Here is a 27,869-nt window from a genome sequence, read left to right as displayed (position 1 = left end):
ATGAGAAACAAAATTATACCCTAGTACAAATTCGTAGGTTATATTTGTAATTATGTTCTCAAAGGTACTCACCCGTTGCTAATAGCTGGCCGGAGTGATGTACACAACATTGGGAGTCATTTCCGGCCTTTCACTGTGAACAAGAAAATGTTGAATGAATTCAGTTACTGCAACAATATTTTCAAGAGACACAGACCTATCTATGCCTGGATTGTCTGTGTCCCAAAACACAAAACATAAATATAGCAGCATACACTCAGGATTCAGGTGTCATATCTATTCAACTGATAATTGGACAGAACAAGTGTGTCAGTTTGATGTCAAGGTGAGAGAGTTTGGTTTTACGCCGCTTTTAGCAATATTCCAGCAACATCACGGCGGGGGACACCAGAAATGGGCTTCACACATTGTACCCTTGAGGGGAATCGAACCCGGGTCTTCGGTGTGACGTGCCAACGCTTTACCCACTTGGCTACCCCACCGCCCCTTGATGTCAAGGTATGACATCTAGCATACTGTTGACAAAACAAAGATTTCAGTTTGATGTGTGGTTTCAATACTGTTGACAAAACAAAGATTTTAGTTTGATGTGTGGTTTCAATACTATTGACAAAACAAAGATTTCAGTTTGATGTGTGGTTTCAATACTGTTGACAAAATAAAGGTGTCAGTTTGATGTGTGGTTTCAATACTGTTGACAAAATAAAGGTGTCAGCTTGATGTGTGGTTTCAATATTGTTGACAAAATATAGGTGTCAGTTTGATGTGTGGTTTCGATACTGTTGACAAAATAAAGGTGTCAGTTTTATGTGTGGTTTCGATATTGTTGATGTGTTGACAAAACAGATGCGTTCAATGCAGTCAGCATTGTACAACTGTGTACCATGATACAAGTATCCAATGAGCAATTCTGTATCAACACAGTATCATTTGATTGCACACAGGATTAGTCAATTAGCAAGCATGCACACAATTATTTCAGGTTCGAAGAAGCGAGTAGAAAGTCAGCATTGATACGACATTATTAAATCTCTGTACAGTGTATATTCATGACTCAGCAATCTAAATTATTCATACAGATGGGATGTCTTTTTGTACCACAAAGCTCTATTTCAGCAACTTGTAGTATCAGTTTCAAGAGACATACTGACATATACTTACGACAGTCTTAGAGCTAAGGTGATCGTAAGTTCCATACCTTAACACAGACTTACGACAGTCTTAGAGCTAAGGTGATCGTAAGTCCCATACCTTAACACAGACTTACGACAGTCTTAGAGCTAAGGTGATCGTAAGTCCCATACCTTAACACAGACTTACGACAGTCTTAGAAGTAAGGTGATCGTAAGTCCCATACCTTAACACAGACTTACAACAGTCTTAGAGCTTACGCGACAGTCTTAGAGCTAAGGTGATCGTAAGTCCCATACCTTAACACAGACTTACGACAGTCTTAGAGGTAAGGTGATCGTAAGCCCCATACCTTAACACAGATTTACGACAGTCTTAGAGCTAAGGTGATCGTAAGTCCCATACCTTAACACAGATTTACGAAAGTCTTAGAGCTAAGGTGATCGTAAGTCCCATACCTTAACACAGACTTACGACAGTCTTAGAGCTAAGGTGATCGTAAGTCCCATATCTTAACACAGACTTACGACAGTCTTAGAGCTAAGATGATCGTAAGTCCCATACCTTAACACAGACTTACGACAGTCTTAGAGGTAAGGTGATCGTAAGTCCCATACCTTAACACAGACTTACGACAGTCTTAGAGCTAAGGTGATCGTAAGTCCCATACCTTAACACAGACTTACGACAGTCTTAGAACTAAGGTGATCGTAAGTCCCATACCTTAACACAGACTTACGACAGTCTTAGAGCTTGTTTGTAGTTTGTACCATGGCACCACTACTACTCTAGTAGCCTGTTACAACTAAAGTACTGTCGGAAATAGAAAAAACCTGTGTTTAGGCTGTTACTCTGTATCCCTAAAATTTACACAACTGCAAATGGCATATGTCGAAATAACCCACTTCGGCCTAACTTGGCATTCAGTGGGATGCGCAATAGGATATCAAGAAAAGCCTTTTTACTCGTAAAATCGGGCAAAACTGCTGAAAACAATAGATCAGACTATAGATGGCAATTAGGTCGCTTAGCCAGTTATGACGGACCATCGACTCACCTGGCATGAAATGCATGTGCTGCCTACAGGCACAAGGGGTCATCTCAAAGATATTTTGTGTTTTTTTCATGTGTGTTGACTATGCCTCATCTATTGATTAACATCTTACGTGTCTTTCTTTCATGAAGTTTATGTTGAGATGTAAAAGAGTATGATACCTGATAACCATAGAAACGCATCGTATTAAATGTCTCAAAATATATAGGTGGCATGACCACCCGATCGCGAAGATCAACAAGACTGGATATTACTTGTAAATTATTATGACATGCCGTGTACTACCCAAGTATAATTGCCCTAAAGGATTATCTTATCTTAGCTGATATCTTTACCCCCCAGCCCGACCCCAACGATCGTCTGTGACACCCGTCCAGGTTTTGCTTTTGAGACAAACCCTCCTATCTGTTTCTCTTTATAGTAACAGTGAGACTCCATGGTAGCTACATCCTTAATAGTTTCAGTATTAAAGTTATTATTATTTACGCCAGCTATCGTTTCTAATGAAGCTACGTCTAATTTCAAATTGGGCATTTAAAAAGTGTCTTTGTAATACAATATCGTCGCACACTAACTTGCATAAAGCCATGGTCTGTTCCAAAGAAAGCGTTTTGGAAACCGCATTGCTCATTTCTGCACTAATCTCTCCTCAGTAAAGTCCTTTTTCTACGTTTCCTATCTCCCTACCACTGAGACTGTAGTTAGGCCGAACTTAGTTTAACAGATATTTCACACTTGCACATATCAACTACATAAATTGTAGAGATAAATGAGAAAATACAGTTTTTTTCTATTTCCAACAGTACTTTAGTATAGGTTCCTGAATACCTTTTATTATCCAGATGCCCCACATGATCACATAGATGACACCATCCCTTCCATGATATACATATTTCCTAAATGGTTACAGAGGGGATCTGCTTGTCCAGTCCTTGTATCATCCAGTGTATTTCTGTTATTTCTGTAATTTCAGACAGAGCTTCAGCCCTTCAAGTGTAGCATAACTGGATAGCATCATGCTCGTCAACTAAGAGATAATATGTACCACAAAAGAACAGCTATAATACCCTTGATAATAAGGGATGCCTCAGAATTTGCCCTCTACAATATTCCAGCTGTGTAACACTGGTCTGAACCAGACAATCCAGTGATGTGAAACTGTGAGCAGTAGTTCTGTTATGATTAAATCACCTAATCAGTGAATTAAACCGTCTCCCTTCATGAATGCAACTAGTTATCCGTGGTCAATAAAATCTAACATTTACGAATATTTTTAAGAGAGTGTTTTAACTTGGAACAAGTTTGTTGTTTATCTAAATGAGATACACAGTAGCGTAACTTGTGTTAATTTTCCAAGGCCCGTTACAGCATTGTTCACAATGTATTTATTTTTTGCTTTACAGAAAATGTTTCAACAAAAGCAATTACATGACGTTTTAGTTTAATTTCTTTATATCAACCATGAGGTACTGATGAATAATGTAATTTTTAAAGTAAAATTGATATTTTATACTTATCCTGACTCATGATCTTTTGCTTAGCTCCCTTTCCCTTGCGAATGGTAGTGGAACACTTGAATCCCTTGTAGTTCCCGAAGCGGACGTAAAAATACACTCACCCACGAGCTACCTCCCTTCTTTCCCGCACAAACAGTCATGTGACCAGCCTTACTTGTCACTTTCTCCTGATTTTGCCCATGCACCCGGATATACTGTGAAATCCGAAGTGTTTCCAGCGGGGAGGTTGGGAGGGCTTCTCCTCATGAGTCAGGATAAGTATAACATATCAATTTTACTTAAAAAATTACATATTTTTCCTTATCCTGACTTATGATCTTTTGCTTATAGAATCCTACGGATTGGTGGTGGGTCAAGCCACTTCCTGGATTCAACAGCTGTCCATAGATATGTCCTGTATCCCTGTAATCACTCATGCTAGCCTAGTCTAGACTGTGCGCATGGACTTTCAAACTAGAACTTTCTCCATAGTAAAAGTTATCAACAAGTCAACGTGATAAAGGGTGAGATTTCAACTCAGCGCCTTTGAGGAACCGTTAGTTGTTGTGCTACAACAAGAGGCCCAAACTGGTGAATGCCGGAGACGTCTTCGGTGGCTATGGTTGGCAAACACCGTATCTGACTTCCAGAAGCAGCCCTCCATGATCGATGATATAGAGCAATTTCCATGCAGAGCCAGTGTTGATGCGAGTGCTCTGACTTCATGTGGGTTGGAGGCTCTTGGAGGCTCTAATCCTGCTGCTTTGTAGGCTCTTAGTATAACGGCTCTCATCCAAAACGATATTGTCGTTCTTGAGACTTCCACTGCTGTCTCCGTCGACAAGGGGATGAATAGGCGCTTGAATTTTCTTCTCCTTGTTTTAGTCTTTTGAAGATATATCTTCAAGGCTCTGACAGGACACAAGGATAAGCCCTGGGTGTCCCGTGGTCCGAGGATTGCAGATGGCACTGGCACATGGAACTGTCTATCTGGTTGACCAGGTAGTTGATTCTTTGCAATAAAGTCCCATCTAAGTCCTAGATGTACTGCAGGACAGTGCCCCGTGTCAAATCTAGTTCGTCCAAAGTCCAGCGCATGTATCTCAGACATACGAGCTGCCATGGCTAGGGCAAGCAGGAACAGGGTTTCTGCGTGAGTAGCTCGAAGGTATTCTGCTCTAGAGGTTTGTACGCATCGCTCATGAGATGACGTAGAACAACATTCAGATCCCAGGCTGGTGCTCTGAATTTCTTTTGCTGGTCCTCCAGTTTAAAAGATCGCAGCAGAGCTAGTAATTCTGGTATTTTCGTCAATTTGATACCTGACTTCATAGTGATGACTGTACTAATGGCTGCCAGATATGTAGATAATGTCGAACCTTTCAGATGTCTTGTATATCTAAGGTGACATAGATATTCCGCCACTTGAGGATGAGACGCTTTCATAGCTGTGAAGCCTTTCTGCCTTGCATATTGCTCAAATTTCTGCCATTTGTCGTCATACAAATTGCGAGTAGATCTGCGTAACGCTAGGGTTACTGCTTTCGCTGCTCTGGCGGAGTATCCTCTTTTCTTCAGACAGGTTTTGATACGGTCCACACATGTAGCTGGAACAGTGTTGGGTTCCTGTGGACTTGCTTGGTGTGCGGATGTCTGAGTAGGTTCGGCCATTCTGGTTGTTTGAGGATTGGACTTCCGAGATCTTCTATTAGGTCTAGGAACCATACTCTCGCTGGCCAATAGGGCGCGACCAAGGTCAGTTGTAGCGCTTGTGTCTGTTTGATCTTCAACAGTACTTTCGGTAGTAAGATCGGAGATGGAAACGCGTAAGCGTTTAGTGTATGAGAGCTGTGGGATGTAGATCTGGAACGGCTGGCTCTTGGGGATGGATTCCTAGACGTTCTCGAACGTTGAGGGTTCGCAGACAAAGTTGTCGTAGAGTTCGTAGCCTTCGCGGACCTTCCATCCTGTTGTATGATGACAGAATTGTCCGATTGTGATGACCAACGTCGTCTGCATATGTAGATCTGTGAGGCGTACTGGGTTCGCGTAGGTCAGAGGGTTTGCGAACGTTGTCAGTTGATGAACGTTGCTGTCGTGCCTTCGCTTCCTCATCAAAACGTCGTTCCATCATGGCCATCATTTGAGTAGTAAATTGCCTCATAAAGTCGCCTGGATCGAAGTTCTGCATAGACTGGAACTGATTCGGCGTTGATGAAGCGTTGGCGAACGCTGATGTGTTATGTGCTTCAACTTCACTGTGTTGAGAAGTTGGTGATTGGTCGTCAAACAGCTGGGCCACTGTGGTAGTAGCAGGAGACGATCTAGTAGTCGTGGAGGTCGAATGTGTCGCCGATCAAATAGGTACTTCAGACAGAAGTAACGGTGGTTCATCAAACGCGTCTGCCTCAAGCGGTAGAATAATGTCCTCATAAAAAGGACCTCTGATGAGTTGACTTGCTAGGTCGTGTAGATTTCGATGTAGACCTAGTTATGGATGCCCTTTTCTGCGTTGTGGATGAAGCAGTTGTCTTTTTCTTGCTCTGAGAGGGCGTCAACTCTGTCGTAGCAGACCTCTTTTTCGACCCCGTACCAGACGACTGCCCCTGCAACGTACTCAACATAGCATCAGAATTATGTATTTCTGCAGTAGCAAACAACCTACGGGTACCGGCTTCATCTCCAGGTTTAACAACCGTGACTTGTGATGACTTCCTCACCCGGTCCATGGCACATCTATAGATACAGTGAGACCTCGGATATCCGGACATATTCGCTTTTACGTAAATCGTCCGGATAATTGAATATCCGGATATCTGGATTTTTGGTTTTCATACACCTCAAGGAAAATCCAAAATGTTTATGATCATCAAGCGTTTATTGTACATGTATAGACATTCAAAAACAGCATCACAACATAACAATCATACCTTTACAATTATTCAGTTTTGAAAAGTCTTTCATTGAGGACTGCTTACACTGGCTGCCGCTCCTTTGCAACACGACGGACAACATTTTGTCCAGGTTTTCACGGTCGCCATTGTTCTCAAAGTAGCTGAGTAGGCCTTCGTAATATTATTAAAGCTTACTTTGGGATTTTGTTCTTTGTAAAGACATATCTCTTTCTTTTCCTTGGCTGTCACTGCGTAGAACTCAATGGTTAACTCGGTGTCAGCTAGTCCTTCTAATCACCACCAATACCTTCATGATCATTAATCCGGATTAGCCGACCATGTCTCGTGTCAAAACACGTGGCACTCTCGCACTTCCCTTCACACGGTTAGCGGTAGATCAAAGCTTCGTGAGGATAGGTGAGTCAATTTTGTGTTGATTTAGCCGGATTGTTTGTAAAATGTACCGTCCGGAAACCGAATATCCGTTATAGACAGTCACTTTTATAACGTAAGAGATTGGTTTTTACTAAAAATTGACCGGAAGGCGAGGTTTCGGGATATCTGGGGTCCGAGACAAATATTGATTACATTGCTAATTTGATAAATCACTGCAATATGTACAACGTGAGATGGAACAAGGTGTAATGCACGATGGACATTGGGGGTGAGGATCAGCCACAGATAGCCGGTGCCTGCAAACAATGCAAGATTTCATGAAATGTAAACACGTTACATTATGATGAAAAAGTGTAACAAATTACGAAAATTTCTTCAAATTTTATACAACTAATGCATTATAGTTATAGCCAAATACCATACACAGCGTAATTTTGATAAGTAGGATCTAAATATAAAGGATATCTGCCGTAAACGGGACTCCAGTGCTCGCCCAACCATCCGCATGGGCGAAAAGGGAGAGAGTGACAAGTAAGGCTGGTCACATGACTGTTTGCGCGGGAAAGAAGGGAGGTAACTTGTGGGTGAGTGTATTTTTACGTCCACTTCCGGAACTACAAGGGATTCAAGTGTTCCACTACCATTCGCAGGGGAAAGGGAGCTAAGCAAAAGATCATGAGTCAGGATAAGGAAAAATAATATTTGTATTTGTTAATCTACATTTGTAAAACATATCGTATTCGCCTCATAGTGCATTCGCTGCAGCCCTGGTAAGAACATCTCACCCCATAAAGGTACTCTGACACAGAGCTAACAAAGTCACCAAGGCTTGACGACCTGTTCCAAAAGTCACCACTTAAGATGAGCAAGGCAAACAGAAGTTTGAAACGCGGAGAGAAGACTGGGATGACAATGAGTATGAGTGAGGAAAATGAGCCGGGGGTCTTGGGGGACGTAGATCCATGAAAGACCCCAGCACGATCAAATCCGCAGAAAATTCTCATCCCTGAGTAAAGATGTTTGGGATGTCCAGCATTTTGTGAGCTGAACTGTTGGCCAACAGACACATTATCCATGATCAAACTTTCAAAATGGACTCCAGTGATGGACAGCATGAGAAACGACTCCCAGAAATATGAACCTATCCTCGTTTGTACGCAATCAGCGCTTGTGAAGGGAGAGAAGCAGCATGAGACACGACTCCTAGAAATATGAACCTATCCTTGTTTGTACGCAATCAGCGTTTGTGAAGGGAGAGCAGCAGCAAGAGGAATTGAAGAAAAGTTTGCGCGGCCAAAGAGAGAAAAAGGTAGGTCTATCTGAAGCCACATCTTATTGCAGGTAAACATGCTCGAAGGAATTTGCAAATTGACGCTGGCAAAGTTTATGGATTAATACTTAAGCTCACTTATTACATGCTGATTCGACTGATGACGTAAATTACTGAAAACACAAAAAAACACATCTATAAATCTTGAAAAAGACACTGCCGACAGAACATCTTTTCATTACCTTTCAAGAACTTTGACGTTAGCTTTATAATTCCCATATGATCCTTACGAGCATGATCAACCTGACCTTTGCCACCCAGACTCTTCACTAATAATTAGGTCTTGACAGGGGGAATTGTTCATTTGTACAGTGTCTGATGATCTTTTTCCTTGGCACAAAGTTTTTTTGGTTTAGTAGGGCCAGAACATGCTTAATTGGCTTAAAGGGCAGAGCGTAAACAATTCTTTGGGGTGAAGTACGACATTTACAGCACATTTTGTCCTCTCTATTTGGTGTTTGCAGAAATCTCAGTGTACTAATTACAATCTACAACTGCTTTTGGGTTATTGGTCATTTTTGCTCACCCTCCCAATAATTAATTTAATGTAATACTTGTTCATGGTCCATCCCACTCCCATTAATAAGAATTCCCTAAATAATGTTTGAATTTCGAACTTTTATATTTGAAAATAGAGAACAATAATTTCTTCATGGCCCCCTACCTCTCAAAACTTGTGACAAATTAGGAACATTTTCCCCTCCATCTCACCTAAAACACCAGTCCCTATTTTAGTATCCATACTTACTCTCGTCCATCCTCTTCCTTTGTTTCATCTGAAAATGGAAATTACAGATATATTTTAGGCAACTGATATTTAGGGTAAAACGAGTAAAGATTTAAGAAACGCTGCACAATTTATCTTCGTTTACAAAAACATTTACACATAAGATGAAGCAGCACAATTTCTAGATTACAGTGAGTGAGTTTAGTTTTACGCCACTTTTAGCAATATTCCAGCAATATCACAGCGGGTGACACGGGAAATGGGCTTCACACAATGTACCCATGTGGGGTATCCAACCCGGGTCTTCAGCGTGACGAGCGAACGCTTTAACCACTAAGCTACCCCACCGCCCCTCTGTATTACAGACTTTGCATAGAATATGTAGACAGAGGCCCAGATAAGCTGCGTATCCGGGTAAAATACACATAGAAAATTTCCAATTAGGCATTGAAAAATAATTGTTGCGTACCAATTACGCATTTAAAATGTTAGATACGCAAAGAGTTTAAAACAAATGCGTACGGAATATATTTATAAAAATCACTTGCGTAATGAAAAAGACATCGATTGGTATCAAGTTGTACTGTTAGTATAGGACAAGTGTTGTACTGTCAGTATAGGATGAGTGATTTATTTATGAAATCATTTCCATTATATTTAAGTTGGTTTTGATTAGGTATGACATGAGGCAGAACATACCTGCTTAGTAAACTTACTCAATGACATAATACTTAGGTGAGTAAAATGGCGGAAATACGCACTTTTTTGAAAGCAGTGGGTAACGGAAAAAGAAAAACCCATTCAACATTCATAATACCCACTCCAAAAAAATACAGTGGGTACAGTACCCACATGAGCTAAATCTTATCTGGAGCTCTGTGTAGACATAAAAAAAATACAATGCTCCCCTATCATTGCTTATTTAATCACATTATACTGTAGTATTGTTACAGATTCCAAACAATATATAAATACAGCGTATTTAACCGAAATGCAAAAATCTGTGTATAATTTACATACAATGATGTGAAGCCATCTGTGAGTAATAGCAAGTTGTGAGGAAAATCCAATGGTATACTCACAATGTTCACCACCACTTTTCTTCTTGCGCATGACGACGATGACAACGACGATGACAACGATGACAACCAGGATAGCTACCACGATACCAGCGATCATGCCACCATCCACTCCAGCATCTGAAACAAGGGGACCCACGTTCACCCAACTGATATATACAACCTATCATCAGCTGTTGAATGTTCCTTAACAGTGTATACTGACTGACTGAGTATGGTTTTAAGCCGTTTCAGCAATATTCCAGCAATATCACAGCGGGAGACGCAAAGTATCCATTATACCCATGAGGGGGAATCGACCCGGGCCTTCAAAGAAATGAGTGGACACTTTAACCACTAGGCTACCCCACCGCCCCTTAACAGAGTATAGACCCTGGTCCCATCCTGCATGTCTACATGAGAAAAATTAATTGGCAAAGAATCGGTTACAAGTCTGTTTGTTTCATGACGCACTCAGTAATATTCCAGCTTTATGATGGCGTTCTGTTAATAATCGAGTTTGGACCAGACAATCTAGTGATTGACATTATAAGAATCGATTATTCCAACTGAGAAACGATGACATGGCAACAAAGTCAGGGAGCCTGGAAACCGATCCCTTTAGTCTTACAACCAGCATGGGTTCCTGAAGGCAAATTCCTAACCAGGTTTATACCACTTTTAAGAAAAGTCCATTAACAGCATGTCACAAATACAAGAAATGGCTTTACACATTTTAATTTTAGCTAGTTACTTTACTTCATTATATGCATTGTACAAATGGATGGGATAAAAAATAAATAAATTGTATCATCCGTCAGTTCTTTTTTTTGAAACTTCATTCATTTTATGTGCACTGATATTAAAACTTTCTTGCAAAACTCACCGCCTGTATTTGTTTGACCTGGAAATATAAGAACATGGTTGTAGCAGTTTGTAAATACTGACACATCACCAGAATTATCATTTAAAAAAATTATAGAATAAAAAATGGGTTCCAACAATTTACATTTTGGCGAAACATTTTCCTAAGAAAAAATTAAACGTATGTTAATGCTAAAGAAACTGCATAAACATAATATAGCTGGAACAACTTCTGTTGGAAATTATAACTGAGGATAATACGTCCCTTGGAAAGAATTTCTATGAGAGTACGTAGTAGTTACTTCATTCTAATACGAGAGCTTGATCCAAATACAATACATGCTCTGGTCGCTGGTGACCAATCGACCAATCAACAGTGACCAGGCTGTGTTATATTTGTACCAAGCTCGAGTGACTGGATGAAGTAACTACAATGTACCATGCAAACAATCTGAATTCAAATTTCAAAATCTGCCAGGGATGTATGATTTTAAAATCATTCTGTTTGAGACTGCCTCCATGTTCATTCGCAAGTGGGATAATATTATAGATGACATTACACTGTCACAAATGGTAGATGAAATTGTAGGTGCTAAACTCTGGGATGACACAATCGATGACATCACCCTCTCACAAGTAATGGAAACTGAAGCTACCGACACAGTTATCTGTGTTGAAGACGGGTGAATGTGCAACACTTCCTGAACTGTCAAACAACACTCATGTAGGTTCTAAGCAGATACGACCTGGATATGTACAGTCCAACTCATGGGAACTTCAAGTTCAATGCTGACATGTTTGACGACAAAGTCGTCATTATTTTCATTAAAAGAGTCAAACAAATGTTGGTTGTCTTTTTAGAAAGTTTACATCCATTTGAGACAGATAGTTATGGTTGTTAAACATAGGTGTGGCTAAAATTGCAATGAGCTACATTTTGTATTCAGAGAGTTGCTGTGGGAGGCAGCTAAAAACTGTGGTGTACCTATATAATACACCACGGCTGAGATCAAAGTGGCCGCAGTCGGGGCATGGTACGTAATATCCCAACACCATACGAGCTGTGAATATGATACACTGCACTCAGAATCAAGCTGTATTCCTCTCTCATGTAAATGGCATTATCCACCTATATAATAATAATAATAAATAAATAAATGTGCATTTATAATGCGCGCAATCCAGACAGATATGCCTGCTCATGGCGCTACAATGGGATTGTATAAAGATAAAAGTCAGGGAGTGTTGACTGGATTTAAATGTCACTGTGATACTTGGAGAACATACGGGTCTTTAGTCTTGATTTGAATTTCTCAAAGGTTGGACACAGTTTCAACTCTGATGGAAGTGAGTTCCAGAGGATAGGGGCAGTGCTGGAGAAGGATCTGGAGCCAAATGTCTTGAGTCGATATTTAGGAACTTGGAGGAGATTTTGGTCACTTGATCGGAGTTTACGTGCTGGAGTGTGTGGAGTCAAGAGTTCAGATAGATAGTCAGGGCTGGTGTTGTGGAGGCATCGATATGTGATACCGAGAAGCTTGAACTCTATTCTAGCTTTTACTGGCAACCAGTGGAGGTCTCTGAGCACTGGTGTCATGTGCACATGTCTTGGTGTTCTTGTGATGACCCGTGCTACAGAATTTTGCAGCACCTGTAGCTTAGATAGCAGTTTACCACTGATGCCCTGAAGCAAACTGTTGCAGTAATCTAGTCTTGATGTTATTAGACCATGGGCGAGTACCTTTGCAGCTTCTGCGGTTATTAAGTGTCGAATGTTGCTGATGGATCGGAGATGATAATAACAGGTTCTACTGATGTGGGTAACCTGTTTCTCCATGGAGAGGTGTGAGTCCAGAAATACTCCCAGATCTTTAAGGTGGTCACTGAGAACTATTTCCGTGTCCGCTATCAGAATGGATTGTTCTTCTACTCTGGCCAACTGTTGCTTAGTGCCAATCAGCATCACCTCTGTTTTTTCTTCGTTCAGTTTCAGCTTATTTGCTGTCATCCATGACTTTGTTGTTGTCGTACAATCAGATATGCGTTGGAAGGAAACCTGAAGGTTATTGAGTTTGAATTTGTCCATCATTTGTGTATCGTCAGCATATCCATGGTGAAGAAGCTTGAAGTGTTGGATGATGTTAGCCAGATTTGCCGTGTACAGCGTAAAGAGTATCGGACCTAAAACAGATCCTTGTGGAACACCACAGTGTAGTTTGACGAAATCGGATTTTTCATTGCCGATGATGACTGCTTGTCTACGATCTTCCAAGTAGGATGAAAACCACTTTGTATATGTATATATATACTACAGTCCGTTTGGCTCAAAAGCGGACCGATGAATTGCAATCTAACTCGAAAACTAATAAACATAACATACTCAATGAAACGCTGATCATAATCAAAACATCATACCCACTCTGTGAAGTTTGTGCAGATTTTTTGTCCTAAAAATAATAAAGTTGTTTAACAAACTATCATTAAAATATTGACACAGTTCACTGTTTGTTACGAGGGAGGAGTGCAGAGAAAGGGACAGCCAGGTGTTCGAGAAGCACGTTCACAGACAAAGTTATTTATTCATTAACCTGTGCTGTGCCGTCTCCATCCGTTCTCGAACTCCTGGCTGTCCCTGAGTTAGATTGCAATTCATCGGTCCGCTTTCGAGCCAAACAGACTATAAAGGATGTCCACATTCAGGGAAGTGAGTGAGTGAGTACGGTTTTCCGCCACTTCAGATATTTCCAGCAATATCACGTCAGGGGACACCAGAAATGGGCTTCTCACACTGTACCCATGTGGGGAATCAAACTTGACTAGAGAATACTTTAACCACTGGGCTCCCCCTACTGCCTGAAGTAACATAAAAAAAACAACCATTGAGACAATGATATTTTGTAATGAGCATAAGGAATCTGAAAATGTTCTGAATGGGTTCTCACAAGCCTGTTCAAACAAGATGGCTTCAGTTTGATAAAAAAACTAATGCCAAAGTTGAGGATTACTGTACACATAAATGAATTGCTCACGACCAGAGTTTAAAAACTCTTAAAATAACAAAAACCTACTTGGAATACTATAGTTTTTTCAGACAGTAGATATTTTTAAGGAAAAATAGTAAATCACACCATACAAGCACATGATCTTATTAAAGCAAATATGGCAATGGCATCTATCAGTTTCAATGCTTTCATAGTGTCTTTAAACACGTAAATACTAACTGTGGTGTGGCATCACATCAGCTACCATTATCTACTAACCCTTGATACGACTTGATAACATCGTAACTACTTACAGAATTCATCAGGGATCAAACACCCAACCTCCAGCCCTCTAGGCAGACACATTATCTGCTGGACCACGGAGGATATGAAACATATACAATCAGGGGTGTACTGGTGCCAACTACTTACAGAACTCATCAGGGATCAAACACCCAACCTCCAGCCCTCTAGGCAGACACATTATCTGCTGGACCACGGAGGATATGAAACATATACAATCAGGGGTGTACTGGTGCCAACTACTTACAGAACTCATCAGGGATCAAACCCCCACCCTCCAGCCCTCTAGGTAGACACATTATCTGCTGGACCATGTAGGATATGAAACATATACAATCAGGGTTGTACTGGTGCCAACTACTTACAGAATTCATAAGGGATCAAACCCCCAACCTCCAGCCCTCTAGGCAGACACATTATCTGCTGGACCACGGAGGATATGAAACATATACAATCAGGAGTGGACTGGTGCCAACTACTTACAGAACTCATCAGGGATCAAACACCCAACCTCCAGCCCTCTAGGCAGACACATTATCTGCTGGACCATGGAGGATATGAAACATATACAATCAGGAGCTGACTGGTGCCAACTACTTACAAAATTCATCAGGGATCAAACACCCAACCTCCAGCCCTCTAGGCAGACACATTATCTGCTGGACCATGGAGGATATGAAACATATACAATCAGGGGTGTACTGGTGCCAACTACTTACAGAACTCATCAGGGATCAAACCCCCAACCTCCAGCCCTCTAGGAAGACACATTATCTGCTGGACCACGGAGGATATGAAACATATACAATCAGGGGTGTAATGGTGCCAACTACTTACATAATTCATAAGGGATCAAACCCCCAACCTCCAGCCCTCTAGGCAGACACATTATCTGCTGGACCATGGAGGATATGAAACATATACAATCAGGAGTGGACTGGTGCCAACTACTTACAGAACTCATAAGGGATCAAACACCCAACCTCCAGCCCTCTAGGCAGACACATTATCTGCTGGACCATGGAGGATATGAAACATATACAATCAGGGGTGTACTGGTGCCAACTACTTACAGAACTCATCAGGGATCAAACACCCAACCTCCAGCCCTCTAGGCAGACACATTATCTGCTGGACCACAGAGGATATGAAACATATACAATCAGGGGTGTAATGGTGCCAACTACTTACATAATTCATAAGGGATCAAACCCCCAACCTCCAGCCCTCTAGGCAGACACATTATCTGCTGGACCATGGAGGATATGAAACATATACAATCAGGAGTGGACTGGTGCCAACTACTTACAGAACTCATCAGGGATCAAACCCCCAACCTCCAGCCCACTAGGCAGACACATTATCTGCTGGACCACGGAGGATATGAAACATATACAATCAGGAGTGTACTGGTGCCAACTACTTACAGAACTCATCAGGGATCAAACCCCCAACCTCCAGCCCACTAGGCAGACACATTATCTGCTGGACCACAGAGGATATGAAACATATACAATCAGGAGTGGACTGGTGCCAACTACTTACAGAATTCATCAGCAGAAAACGTGATCTTGTCGTCGGGTTCTCCATTCGTCATGTGCATGGCGTACTCCAGCTTCAGACCCGCCACCTTCAACCCAACATGCATCTGTCACTGAGGGCAGTCATTGGGTATACAGTTCAGTACAAATTAATCGTAAACAATTAATGTAAATTAGTGTCCATATTCAATACTTAAAAAATGAGTGAGTGAGTTTAGTTTTCCCTGCTTTTAGCAATATTTTAACAATATCACGGCAGGGGACACCAGAAATGGGCTTCACACATTTTACCCATATGGGGAATCGAACCCCGGTCTTCAGCGTGATGAGTGAACGCTTTACCCACTAGGCTACCCCACCGGCCCCAAAGACATATAAACAAACAAACTCAGTACTTTACCATAATCATGCTAAAATATCATTAACTAGTATCTACCTAAATGTAATGAGGCAACATAACCATATTTGCAAAGCACAAATTTCAGTAATAAAGAAAACAGAAGACAGACTGATGATCCACATTCGCATATAGATGAATTCACATTTTAGATTCGACGAGACAGTTTGTTTGTTATTCATGTGTTATACTGGCTACACCCTTAAAAATCTCCAGGGAATATGTTCCGATATATCCCACTCCACTCAGAACGTACTACCTGGAGAGCTACACCCTTAAAAATCTCCAGGGAATATGTTCCGATATATCCCACTCCACTCAGAACGTACTACCTGGAGAGCTACACCATTAATAATCTCCAGGGAATATGTTCCGATATATCCCACTCCACTCAGAACGTACTACCTGGAGATTATCAAGGCTGTACTGGCTACTGGTTCAAGAAAGAATGGATGCCTATCCAAGTCATCTTGTTCCAGTTATTTACATGGTAAAGTTTCTGAACATTGTATAACAGAAAAACATGGACAGGCGGACAATAAGCGGACGGACAAAAAGACATCTTAAACTCACATGACAGGGGGATATAGTCAAATTACTATGGGCACTTGAAAATATGAGGTGAGGTGAGGTGAAATTGGGTTTAACGTTGTGCTTGAGAATATTTCGTCCATATGACGACGTGCATGCGTGTGTGTGTATGTGTATGTGTATGTGCGGCTGCTTGTACTAGCCCAGACTTTGGCTGGTTATATAGTGCTAGCCCACTGAGATACCATGCCGCAGTGAAGCATGAATACCCCACCCAGACACATTATACTGACTCCGAGCCGACCAGTCCTTGTTGTACCCATTAATGCCGAGCGTCAGGCAGGGACCAACAAGTACCACATTTTAACGTCTTTTGGTATGAGGCGGTCGGGGATTGAACCCGTGATTTTCCGCTCTCCAGGCGGACGCTCTAACCACTACACCACGGAGGCGGTTATGAAACAGGTCTACCTATTGCAAATAGAAAACATACAAATTGAACATTTTAGGGACTGATCATTCATTGATGGAAGGATGATTGTGAGTGAGTTTAGTTTTACGCCGCACTCAGCAATATACCAACTATATGGCGACAGTCTGTAAATAATCGAGTCTGGACCAGACAATCCAGTGATTAACAGCATGAACATCAATCTACGCAATTGGGATACGGTGACATGTGTCAACCAAGTCAGCTAGCCTGACCACCCGATCCCGTTAATCGCCTCTTTCGACAAGCATGGGTTACGAAGGTTCATTCTAACCCGGACCTTCACAGGTTGGATGAGTGCGAGAAAAAGGAACTGAAATGAGTGGACATTTGATTCTCAAATAACCTGTCAGTTATGCCCGGATTGCAAAATCTGCGTAATCAGAACTAGCCGCTGAAATCTATTCATACTGTATGCATCTTCAGCCAATCGATATCTCCTGTCAATAAGTTTGAACATATCAGCACAATCAGTCACATCAGAGTAAACACTACATGCACTCTCATGACACACAACTAGTCCGGGAGCACGATCCACAAAGTGTTCATAGCACTATGACATTCTTAAGCTCATGATAAACTGTATAGTTATGAGGGGAGGCTATCGAGGGGGGAAAAACTATTGCGATAGTGATAGTCTATTGCAACATACTATTGCGATGAACTATTGCAATACTATTTATTTTAGGAGCGATGATAATTTCCATGTCAAACAACAGTGGACATAGGTTGTTCAGGTTTCATTCCAGACGGTACATATCTGCGGATGGAGTTCATTTCAAACAGGACATGCAGAGTTTGCAGAGGTTTCATATGAGGTTGAACATATGTTTACAGAGATTTCATTCGAGATAAGGTATAAGTTTGCAGAGCTTTCATTTGAGATTGGACATAAGTTTGCAGACGTTTTTTAGACAGCAAGTTGCACAGGTTTCATTTCAATCAGCACATGTGTTCCCAGGGGTACTTTTTAGATAGGACAGGCATTCATGCAAGTTTCATTTCAGTTATGACATATGGTCGCAGGGGGTTCCCTTGAGACAGGACATGGATTTGCATAGGTTTCATTTGAATTAGGACAAATTTTGGCACAGGTTTCATATGGAACAGGAAAAATGACCGTGGGATCGATTTTGAGAAAGGACATATGTTCGCTGTTGTTTAATTTGAGATTTGAACACACCCTGAATATTATTCGTGAATGTGAACATTAAATATATCCCTGTCATACATAGAAGCAATAACTGACAATAATCCACAAACGATCACCTCATCGTTCAATACTCCACACACTTGTCTTCACTATGTTGTGGCGGAGTGTACACACGCCCTTCAGGTATTGGCAATAACAGGGTATACGTGTAGAGTGTTGTTATCTACCCAGGTATCTGGGACAGATATGTATCTTACTGTCTATGTAGGTATATAGAAGCACCTGCAGCCCTGAGGGGGTCGTAAATGTCCCGCATCAAAGCAACAGTTGAGTTGTATCTTATATGTTTACCAGGAAATGATGTGTGTAGAGACTTGATATACTACCCGGTTCCTCACGAGGGATTTGTCTGTCTGTCTGTCGGTCTGTCTGTCTGACTTATTGGAGCACTATTCATTTATACTATTTAATCAAGCATGGCTGTATTGGACAAGTAAACCTTTGGCAGTTTTGGTGGGGTTGGGTTGGGGGTTGTCGTAAATAATGGAAGTCTGCAACTTCATCCACTAGGCTTTAGTGAGTGAGTGAGTGAGTTTAGCTTTATGCCGCACTCAGCGATATATTCCAGCTATATGGCGGCGGTCTGTAAAATAATCGAGTCTGGACCAGACAATCCAGTGATCAACAGCATGAGCATCGATCTGCGCAATTGGGAACCGATGACATGTGTCAACCAAGACCGCGAGCCTGACCACACGATCCCGTTAGTCGCCCCTTACGACAAGCATAGTCGCCTTTTGTGGCAAGCGTGGGTTGCTGAAGACCTATTCTACCCCGGATCTTCACGGGTCCCACTAGGCTTGAGCCCTTGTTTAGTAGTCAAGTAAATGTCTTGATGTCCTAGATCAGCTTGTACAGAGCCATACAGTAAGTCAAATATTGACTAGAGCGGTGGGGTAGCCTAATGGCTAAAAGGCCTGCTTGTCATGCTGAAGACCCGGGTTCGATTCCCCACATGGGTACAGTGTGAAGTCTGTGTCCCCCGCTGTGATATTGCTGGAATATTGCTGAATGCAATATCATGGCAAGGGAGAAGAGAAATGGGCTTCCCATATAGGGTATACCAAGAAGGGAAATGAACCTGGCACTTTGACGTAACAAATTAACACTTTACCAACCAGGCTACCCCAAACAACTAAAAACTGCCTAATATAGTAGTATCAAGTCGCAAGAAGGGATAAAACAATTCATGACATGTTTACTGCACATCATCAGACCGAGACATGAGGATCATACTGATATCAGATGTTTTATATGTCAGTGTTAGTGTTAACGGAAAACCTGCGTGTTTCACGCAAATAAATCTACATTTTCTACCAGCATCTTCAGCACGCAAAACCTTTTGTGTTCTGGGAACAAGTAACTGCAAAACATATTTTGCCCAAGGACACAACAAAATAAATAAAGTTTCTCCCAGCTAATTTGACTTGCGAATGATGACAACATGCTCTAAAATGCGAGGAAATGACGTCTAAATTTCAAACTTTTACAGGGGGAACTGCGGTGCATGCACACAGAAGATTCTTGAGGATCTGCGTTTTAGGAACACAGAGCTTTTTTTCCTACCGCGAACGCTGTATGTGTGAGTATATCGCGTCATCACCGACTTGCGATACTGTGACATCAGTGAGTGAGTGAGTGAGTGAATAATGTTTTACGCCGCATATATTATATTTCAGCAACATCATGGTGGAGACACCAAAAATGGACTTTACCCATGTGGGGAATCGAACCCATGTTTTCGGTGTGATTAGCGAACACATTAACCACTGGGCTTCACCACTGCCCCTACCATTAGGTTACCCCAACGCTATTGTGTACTGTACAAACATTGATTCTATCTTTTCATCTGTAGGACAAATCAACGTGATCCATATTTCTCAGACCGAACTACAAACAAAAACAATGTTGTAATTCTGTGAAAGTTACGAAATGTGACAAAAACTGGAATCTTGTGTATTAAAAAAATCATTATTTTTGGCTTGTTTAATTCATTTAGCTTGAAAATTTTAAATGGGGCGTGAGCAAAATATGACTTATTCCAAAGGATAGTCTCAACAGCCCCCTCCGTTCCAGAATAAATTACCAATCTCGTAATAGTATGAATAGTGATACCAGAATAAGGCACCCTCTTAACAGGCCAGGTCAGGTAGCCTAGAGGTTAAAGCACTTGCTCGTCCCGCCGAAGACCCGGGTTCGATTCCCAACATGGTACAATGTGTGAAACCCATTTCTGATACCCCCTGTTGTGGTATTGCTGGAATATTGCTAAAAGGTGTAAAACCCAACCAACTCACTCTTGAAAAAAAGGCCTGAAAACGTGACAAACTGACTCGGCTTATATACAATTTGGGGCAGTGTTCACTCAATTTTTATTCTCAGCTTCCTGGTATGCACACATTTCTATTAGGCAATTTCATGATAAATTGTGGTCACCAAATATAGAACAGTCGAAAATACACCAAATCTGTCATATATATGGCTAGGTGCAATGTGAGACACGTAACTATGTGCTTGTCAAACAGTCGTCACTGCTAACGTACACACCTGGGGAGGTGAGAGTGTTGACACAGGTAATGTTGACAGTGTCTACGACATGTCTCAGGTATCAGGCATCGTGTCATTATGGCCATATGGCATGCCAGACTGACTGATTTCTTGGATGTTTTTGGCTTAGTCATCTGACTAAAAAACAGGGTTTAACTGTGCCAAGTCTTTTTTTGTGAAAGAAATTCTGAATGTCAGTTTTCTCTCTATTGCCCTACATAAAAGTTTGTCTGAATAAATATGATATCACTTCTGTCCTAAAAGATGAATGTATTTATCAACAGGAACATAGTGCACCAGGAGCAAGTCCGTAACAAAATTGGCCCAAACATTAGTTTGAAAAGCAATTTTGATTTTTCACTTGAGCTTTCAGGAAGTTTTTTAACCAAAAAAAATACCATATTCAAATATTTTTGCTTTTTGTTTCATGCTACATTAATCAATATTCCAACAACATAATGGCAGTCTCTAAATAATCAAGTCTGGGCCAGACAATCCAGTGATTCACATCATGAGCATCGACCTACACAGTTGGGATACGATGACATGTCAACCAAGTCAGCGAGCCTGACCACCCGATCTCGTTAGTTGTCTTACAAGAAGCATGGGCTGCCAGAGACCATTTCTAAACCATATCATCCAAAGAGAATGAGGGTTGGAGTTTGAGGGTAATTGTTGGGTGAAGGAGGCAAAAAGGCGTTATACAACAAGGAATAACAACTGGGTAGTGTGTGATTGCAATGGTGATTTATAAACACAGGTCCACTTACGTTTCCGTTGGACTTTCCACATCGTGCCACGGCGATGTACCACGATCGTTCTCGCATTGACCTGAAGGTTCGACTCCCGGTGCAGTTGTACCAGTTCTGGCCATCTCGCTGGGTGAAGTGGCAGCCGGAGTACCGAGACGTCAGGGTGTTACTGGTGTTTAGGGCGATAATCTGGTGATTCTGCGGATTCAATACTGACACTTTCGCGGTGCAGTTCTGAAAGGAAGAGACGTAACAGTAAGCAATCAGGGCTACCAGTCTGTATCCAAAATGTTTGATATTGCTGGCCTAAATATTTCATAATTGTTAATAGATTAATATTATCATATGGACACATATTCATCGTTGCTTATTAGACCAAACAGAAGTTTACAAAATTTGGGTTTCAGAGGCCGAAGTGAAAGACTTAACCCCATACTGAAACTATCATGGTAAAAACATGAAGTTAATTGGCATAAAATAATCATGTCATGCTATGGGTTGGCGTATTTTATTTATTGCCGAATCATTTCACTGAGGTATAGGTCAAGGCCAAGGTCATCAGTGACTAAAAAACACGACAGAGACCCAAATGAGATAACTGTGATGTTAGATTTTTGTGTCTCTGGACAGAGTGCCGATATTTTGGCATTTGTGCACTCGACACAATAAACAAGAAATTTGGTAAGCTATAAGTACAAATTCTGAGTCGGAGTTCTGACTAGGAATCGGAAAGTCACAATAAAATAAATTCAGGGCTCGATTTAGTACTTTGATACTTGCACTGGTGCAACCCAATATTACAAAGTGCAATATAGCTATTAACTGAACTTGCACCTGGTGCAACTCAATTTTTGAGTGGGTAAACTCTCAATGAAACATCTAAATAATTCAATACCATATTTCTTACATTACATATTGCAATAAAAGCAGTGCAACTGGAATATGGCTGGTGCAACTAGGTTTTTACCTTAGGTTGCACCTGGTGCAAGTAGGTTAACATCTCTTAAATCGAGTCCTGAATTAAAGCTGCTATAGTTGCTACCAATGTCAGGATTGAAGTTTGTCACCGAAGGCTCATGTCGTAGCTAATTCTGTTGTCTTGAAACTAGGAAGGGATTGTTTTTATGGATGTCAACTATTTATCATGAGGAACACAACATTATGGGGTATATCCTTCTAAATGTCATTCAAAGACTTAGGTCTTGAAATTAGTCTGTCTCACAGTCCCTGAACCACATTATTTTCCCTACAGCCTTGCCGACCCTGCAATGCTAAAGCCCTAAAAGAAGCAAGTCTAGATTTCTCCGGTTCTGAATCTCCCATCTCACTGGGGCTCCTTTTCAATTTATATGGGATTATTTGTTACTGTCAAAATTATATATATATTCAGAGACTAAGCATAAGTCTATCTTGAAATAAGTGTATCGTTTTAAAGAGATATCTAAAGTGATCATTGTTAAATTCATCTTGAAACAACTTGGTGTGTTGATCCTGTTGCATCCTTTCATCTGTATAGTGCTGGGGCGGTGGGGTGGCCCAGTGGTTTAAGTGTTTGCTCGTCACACCGAAGACCCGGGTTCGATTCCCGACATGGGTACAATGTGTGAAGCCCATTTCTGGTGATCCGGCTGTGATATTGCTGGAATATTGCTAAATGCGGCGTTAAACCAAACTCACTCACTCACTCTGTATAGTGCTAAATGCTAAGACCCTGTCAGTTACATTATACACCTTGACGCCAGTGTTTAGCTGTTTCAAGACACGGCCCTTAACTAGTGAACACTTGAACAAGGACTACAGTACTTGTCCTAGCTTCGATAGCCTGGGCGACTAGTTGCACCCACCATTCAAATAACTTGCTTCAAAAGATCAATGTTTATTGCCCGACATTGCCATTGAAAGGTTCGAACGGCATGCATTATAAAGACATGCAGATCAAACACTGAATACAACCACTCAAACCTGTGAAAGGAAGCTCCATATTTCCGTTCAGTCAACAGCAAGGAAAATCAACAAAACAATACAACAATACAACTTTTGCACACATCACTATTTTGACCTACCGCACGTTATGGAGTTCTGTGGTGGAAGAACAACTACGAATGGTAAGGTTCATTTCACTAGATTGTCATCACATTCTAAGTTTTCGGCCATATTGTGATGAAAATTCCATACAAGAGTTAAACATACTTGTATAATTATTACCATGATGACTTCATGTACCTTCACCAAAACATAGGGAGGGTGGCGGAGCCAAGTGGTTAAAGTGTTCGAGAAGTGATAGGTTCGATTCCCCACATGGGTTCAATGTGTGAACCCATTTCTGGTGTCCCCCACCGTGATATTGCTAAAACTTACTAAAAGCTGTATAAAACCACACTCACACACTCACTCACTCACTCACCAAAAAATAAACCCAAATATATCAATCTCATTATCTGAAACCATCTGTCTCGGAAGTCTGTAAGCAGCAAAACTCATATGTCCGTTTGTACCCGTGGTGATGGTGGTCTTTCAACAAAGTAGCACATCTGAAGGACCATTATATTAAGGTGTGCCTTAAAGTGATCACCATACAATCCAGGGAACAGTCCGATGGTAAATCATTTCAATTATTCACAGGAATTGAGACCAGTTGCAGTTGCTTTCCATGGTTACCAAGGATATTTCCAATATTATCCCAATATTTCTAACAAGTGTGACAATTGTCACGCATGTTTCGCATATGAGTCATAAAAATCAATAGACTGGTTTCTTGCCCCGTAACTGTTGAAAACTCTGTTTGGTATTTTATGGCAAAATATGTAGGTTGGTTTGTTGTTTAACGCCACACTTAGCAATATTCCAGCTATAACTATAAGGCGTTGGTCTGTAAATAATCTAGACTGGATCAGACAATCAAGTGATCAACATCATGAGCATCGATCTACAGAAATGATGTGTGTCAACCAAGTCAGCAAGTCTGACCATCCGATCACGTTAGTCGCCTCTTAAGACAAGCATGAGTTGCTTTTCGGAAGACCAATTCTAAGGCCTAAAAAAATGTTGTGGTTCAGATTACCCGACCAACCCTTGAATTCTGGTGCCGACCCTATTATTTTTAAGCGGACTGAATAGAATAAGCTTTCAGATACCATTGTTTTTTCCAGGCGCCGACAGATATCGGTCATTCTGATAGAGAAAGTTGATAGATGGCCGCAATCTTGATTGAGTAAACAATTACACATTGATACATGTGTTATTAGTTTGCACTTTCCTTTTTAAAAAAATATATGAAAAAAAAAAATTCCTACCAACCTACCCTAAATTTTAAGAAGTGTAATCGGAACCACCAATTTTTTTTATTTGGCCTAACCCAGATCTTCACGGTCATAATAAGGATTATACACCGTATTGATGTGATATACACACTCTAATTATTATTTTTTTGGTTATTTACAGCAGTGCTCTGCAATATTCCAGCTTATGGCGTGCTAAACATACAGTTTGGACCAGATCATCCAGTGATTGATATGATAGGCATAAAGCAACACAACATGACTTCTGTCAATCCAATTAGTGAGAACTATAGGACTGACTGACTGACTGACTGATTCAGTTTGGTATTACGCCGCTTTTAACAATATTCCAGCAACATCACGGCGAGGGACACCAGAAATGGGCTTCACACATTGCACCCATGTGGGGATTCGAACCCGGGTCTTCGGCGTGACGAGCCAACGCTTTTACCATTAGGCTACCCCACCGCCCCGAGAACTATAGGACAGCATGAATACGTACTGGTATATCACAATACCCCTTTCACATGATGCATATTGCAATGTTGTTTCTCAGATCCGATATATTGGGTGATAAAAATAAAAATATATATGAAGTTTTGTAGTTATCTCTATGGTTTCAGTAAAATATACACAAACTTCATTCACACTGAAGTTTTCCATTGTAATTAATAGACAAAACAGCCTACTTCACATACAATAGATTTTATTAAAAAGAAAGTACTCTCCCTCAAAATATAACTAAATTCTAGATTTCTGTCATTACAACCTAACATTTATTTTTAGGGCTTTAGTATGTACAAAAAGGATATACAATTAATGTCACTCACTGTCAAAGACTGAAGCTCCCAATATATTGTAATATGTATCAGAATACGGGTACAAGAATCACAACATATCGCAAAACAGTATATTTGCCAGTCCACAGCCCTGTCAGAACAACCATTTAATCCCAGCCAGACTACAAAGAGATCCTGACACAGTCAGATCCTTACACAAAGAGATCCTGACACAGTCAGATCTTTACACAGAGGTCCTGACACAGTCAGATCCTTACACAAAGAGAACCTGACAGTCAGATCCTTACACAAAGAGATCCTGACAGTCAGATCCTTACACAAAGAGATCCTGACAGTCAGATCCTTACAGTGTCAGATCCTTACACAGAGAGATCCTGACAGTCAGATCCTCACACAAAGAGATCCTGACACAGACAGATCTTTACACACAGAGATCCTGACAGTCAGATCCTTACACAGAGAGATCCTGACACAGTCAGATCCTTACACAAAGAGATCCTGACAGTCAGATCCTTACACAAAGAGATCCTGACACAGTCAGATCCTTACACAAAGAGAACCTGACAGTCAGATCCTTACACAGAGAGATCCTGACAGTCAGATCCTTACACAAAGAGATCCTGACAGTCAGATCCTTACAGTGTCAGATCCTTACACAAAGAGATCCTGACAGTCAGATCCTCACACAAAGAGATCCTGACACAGACAGATCTTTACACACAGAGATCCTGACAGTCAGATCCTTACACAGAGAGATCCTGACACAGTCAGATCCTTACACAAAGAGATCCTGACAGTCAGATCCTTACACAAAGAGATCCTGACACAAAGAGATCCTGACAGTCAGATCCTTACACAGAGAGATCCTCACAGTCAGATCCTTACACAAAGAGATCCTGACACAGTCAGATCTTTACACAGAGGTCCTGACAGTGTCAGATCCTTACACAGAGAGATCCTGACACATACAGATCCTTACACAAAGAGATCCTTAAAGTCAGATCCTTACACAAACAGATCCTGACACAGAGAGATCCTTACACAAAGAGATCCTGACAGTCACAACCTTACACAAAGAGATCCTTACACAAAGAGATCCTGACACAGTCAGATCTTTACACGAAGATATCCTTACACAGAGAGATCCTTACACAAAGAGATCCTTACACAAAGAGATCCTTACACAGTCAGATCCTTACACAAAGAGATCCTGACACAGTCAGATCCTTACAAATAGAGATCCTTACAGATTCAGATCCTGGCACAAAGAGATCCTTACCTTATTTTTCTTGTAGACAGCATCCCACTGGGAAGGCGCGTCATAATAAAGCAACACTTCCTGTGTCCCGTAGTCCTGCAACAGAGGGAAATATATAATCTCTTTGTCCATGTATATGAGTCAGAAATTTCTATGTCCTACAGACAGACATATTCCAGCAGTGTGTTGATGGCATCTGTAAACAAACACCAAACTTCAGGTTCAAACTATACACCCATTGGCAGCAATAGAATCTCATGACGGGTCGGTCGGGTGGCCTAGTGGTTAAAGCATTTGCTTGTCACGCCGAAGACCTGGGTTTGTTTTCCCACATGAGTACAATGTGTGAAGTCCATTTCTGGTGTCCCCATCCATGATATTGCAGGAATATTGCTTAAAATGGTGCAAAACCTCACTCACTCATGACAAAATATTCTTAATACAGTTCTAACATGAAGTGATTCGTGTCTAAGACATTTATCACCTTGGTGACACCCATGAACAGAAGCATTAGAAACATAGCCGGGATGAACCATGGCTCGAACCAATGGGTTTCTGGTGGCTCCAAGGGACACAACTCCACTCTGTTCAATTAATAAGGGTGGGAGATAATGCCGTTAACCATATATAGCACTACTCCGCTCTGTTCAATTAATAAGGGTGGGAGATGATACCGGTTCACCAGTATATAGCACAACTCCACTCTGTTCAATTAATAAGGATGGGAGATAATGCGGTTCACCAGTATATAGCACAACTTCACTCTGTTCAATTAATAAGGGTGGGAGATAATACCGGTTCACCAGTATATAGCACAACTCCGCTCTG

General features: G+C 41.2%; 1 protein-coding gene across 1 annotated transcript in view; it reads right to left on the bottom strand.

The window, feature by feature from the left end:
- Positions 1-78: 78 nt before the first annotated feature.
- Positions 79-27,869, bottom strand: part of LOC124266744 (transmembrane protein 145-like) — a 51,024-nt gene continuing 23,233 nt past the window's right edge. Inside the window, exons 3-9 of the mRNA XM_046701532.1 lie at positions 27,063-27,137; positions 21,724-21,939; positions 15,780-15,864; positions 10,973-10,990; positions 10,111-10,227; positions 9,050-9,077; positions 79-133 (exon numbers count right to left, since the gene is read on the bottom strand). Coding sequence (XP_046557488.1) covers positions 79-133; positions 9,050-9,077; positions 10,111-10,227; positions 10,973-10,990; positions 15,780-15,864; positions 21,724-21,939; positions 27,063-27,137 — 594 coding nt within the window. The remainder of the gene's footprint in view (positions 134-9,049; positions 9,078-10,110; positions 10,228-10,972; positions 10,991-15,779; positions 15,865-21,723; positions 21,940-27,062; positions 27,138-27,869) is intronic.

Source organism: Haliotis rubra, unplaced genomic scaffold (assembly GCF_003918875.1).
Source record: "Haliotis rubra isolate DU_JTF1 unplaced genomic scaffold, ASM391887v1 Scf1279, whole genome shotgun sequence".
Classification (NCBI taxonomy): Eukaryota; Metazoa; Mollusca; class Gastropoda; order Lepetellida; family Haliotidae; genus Haliotis; species Haliotis rubra.
The sequence above is the reverse complement of the archived record's forward strand: the minus strand, read 5'-3'. Positions and strand labels throughout refer to the sequence as shown.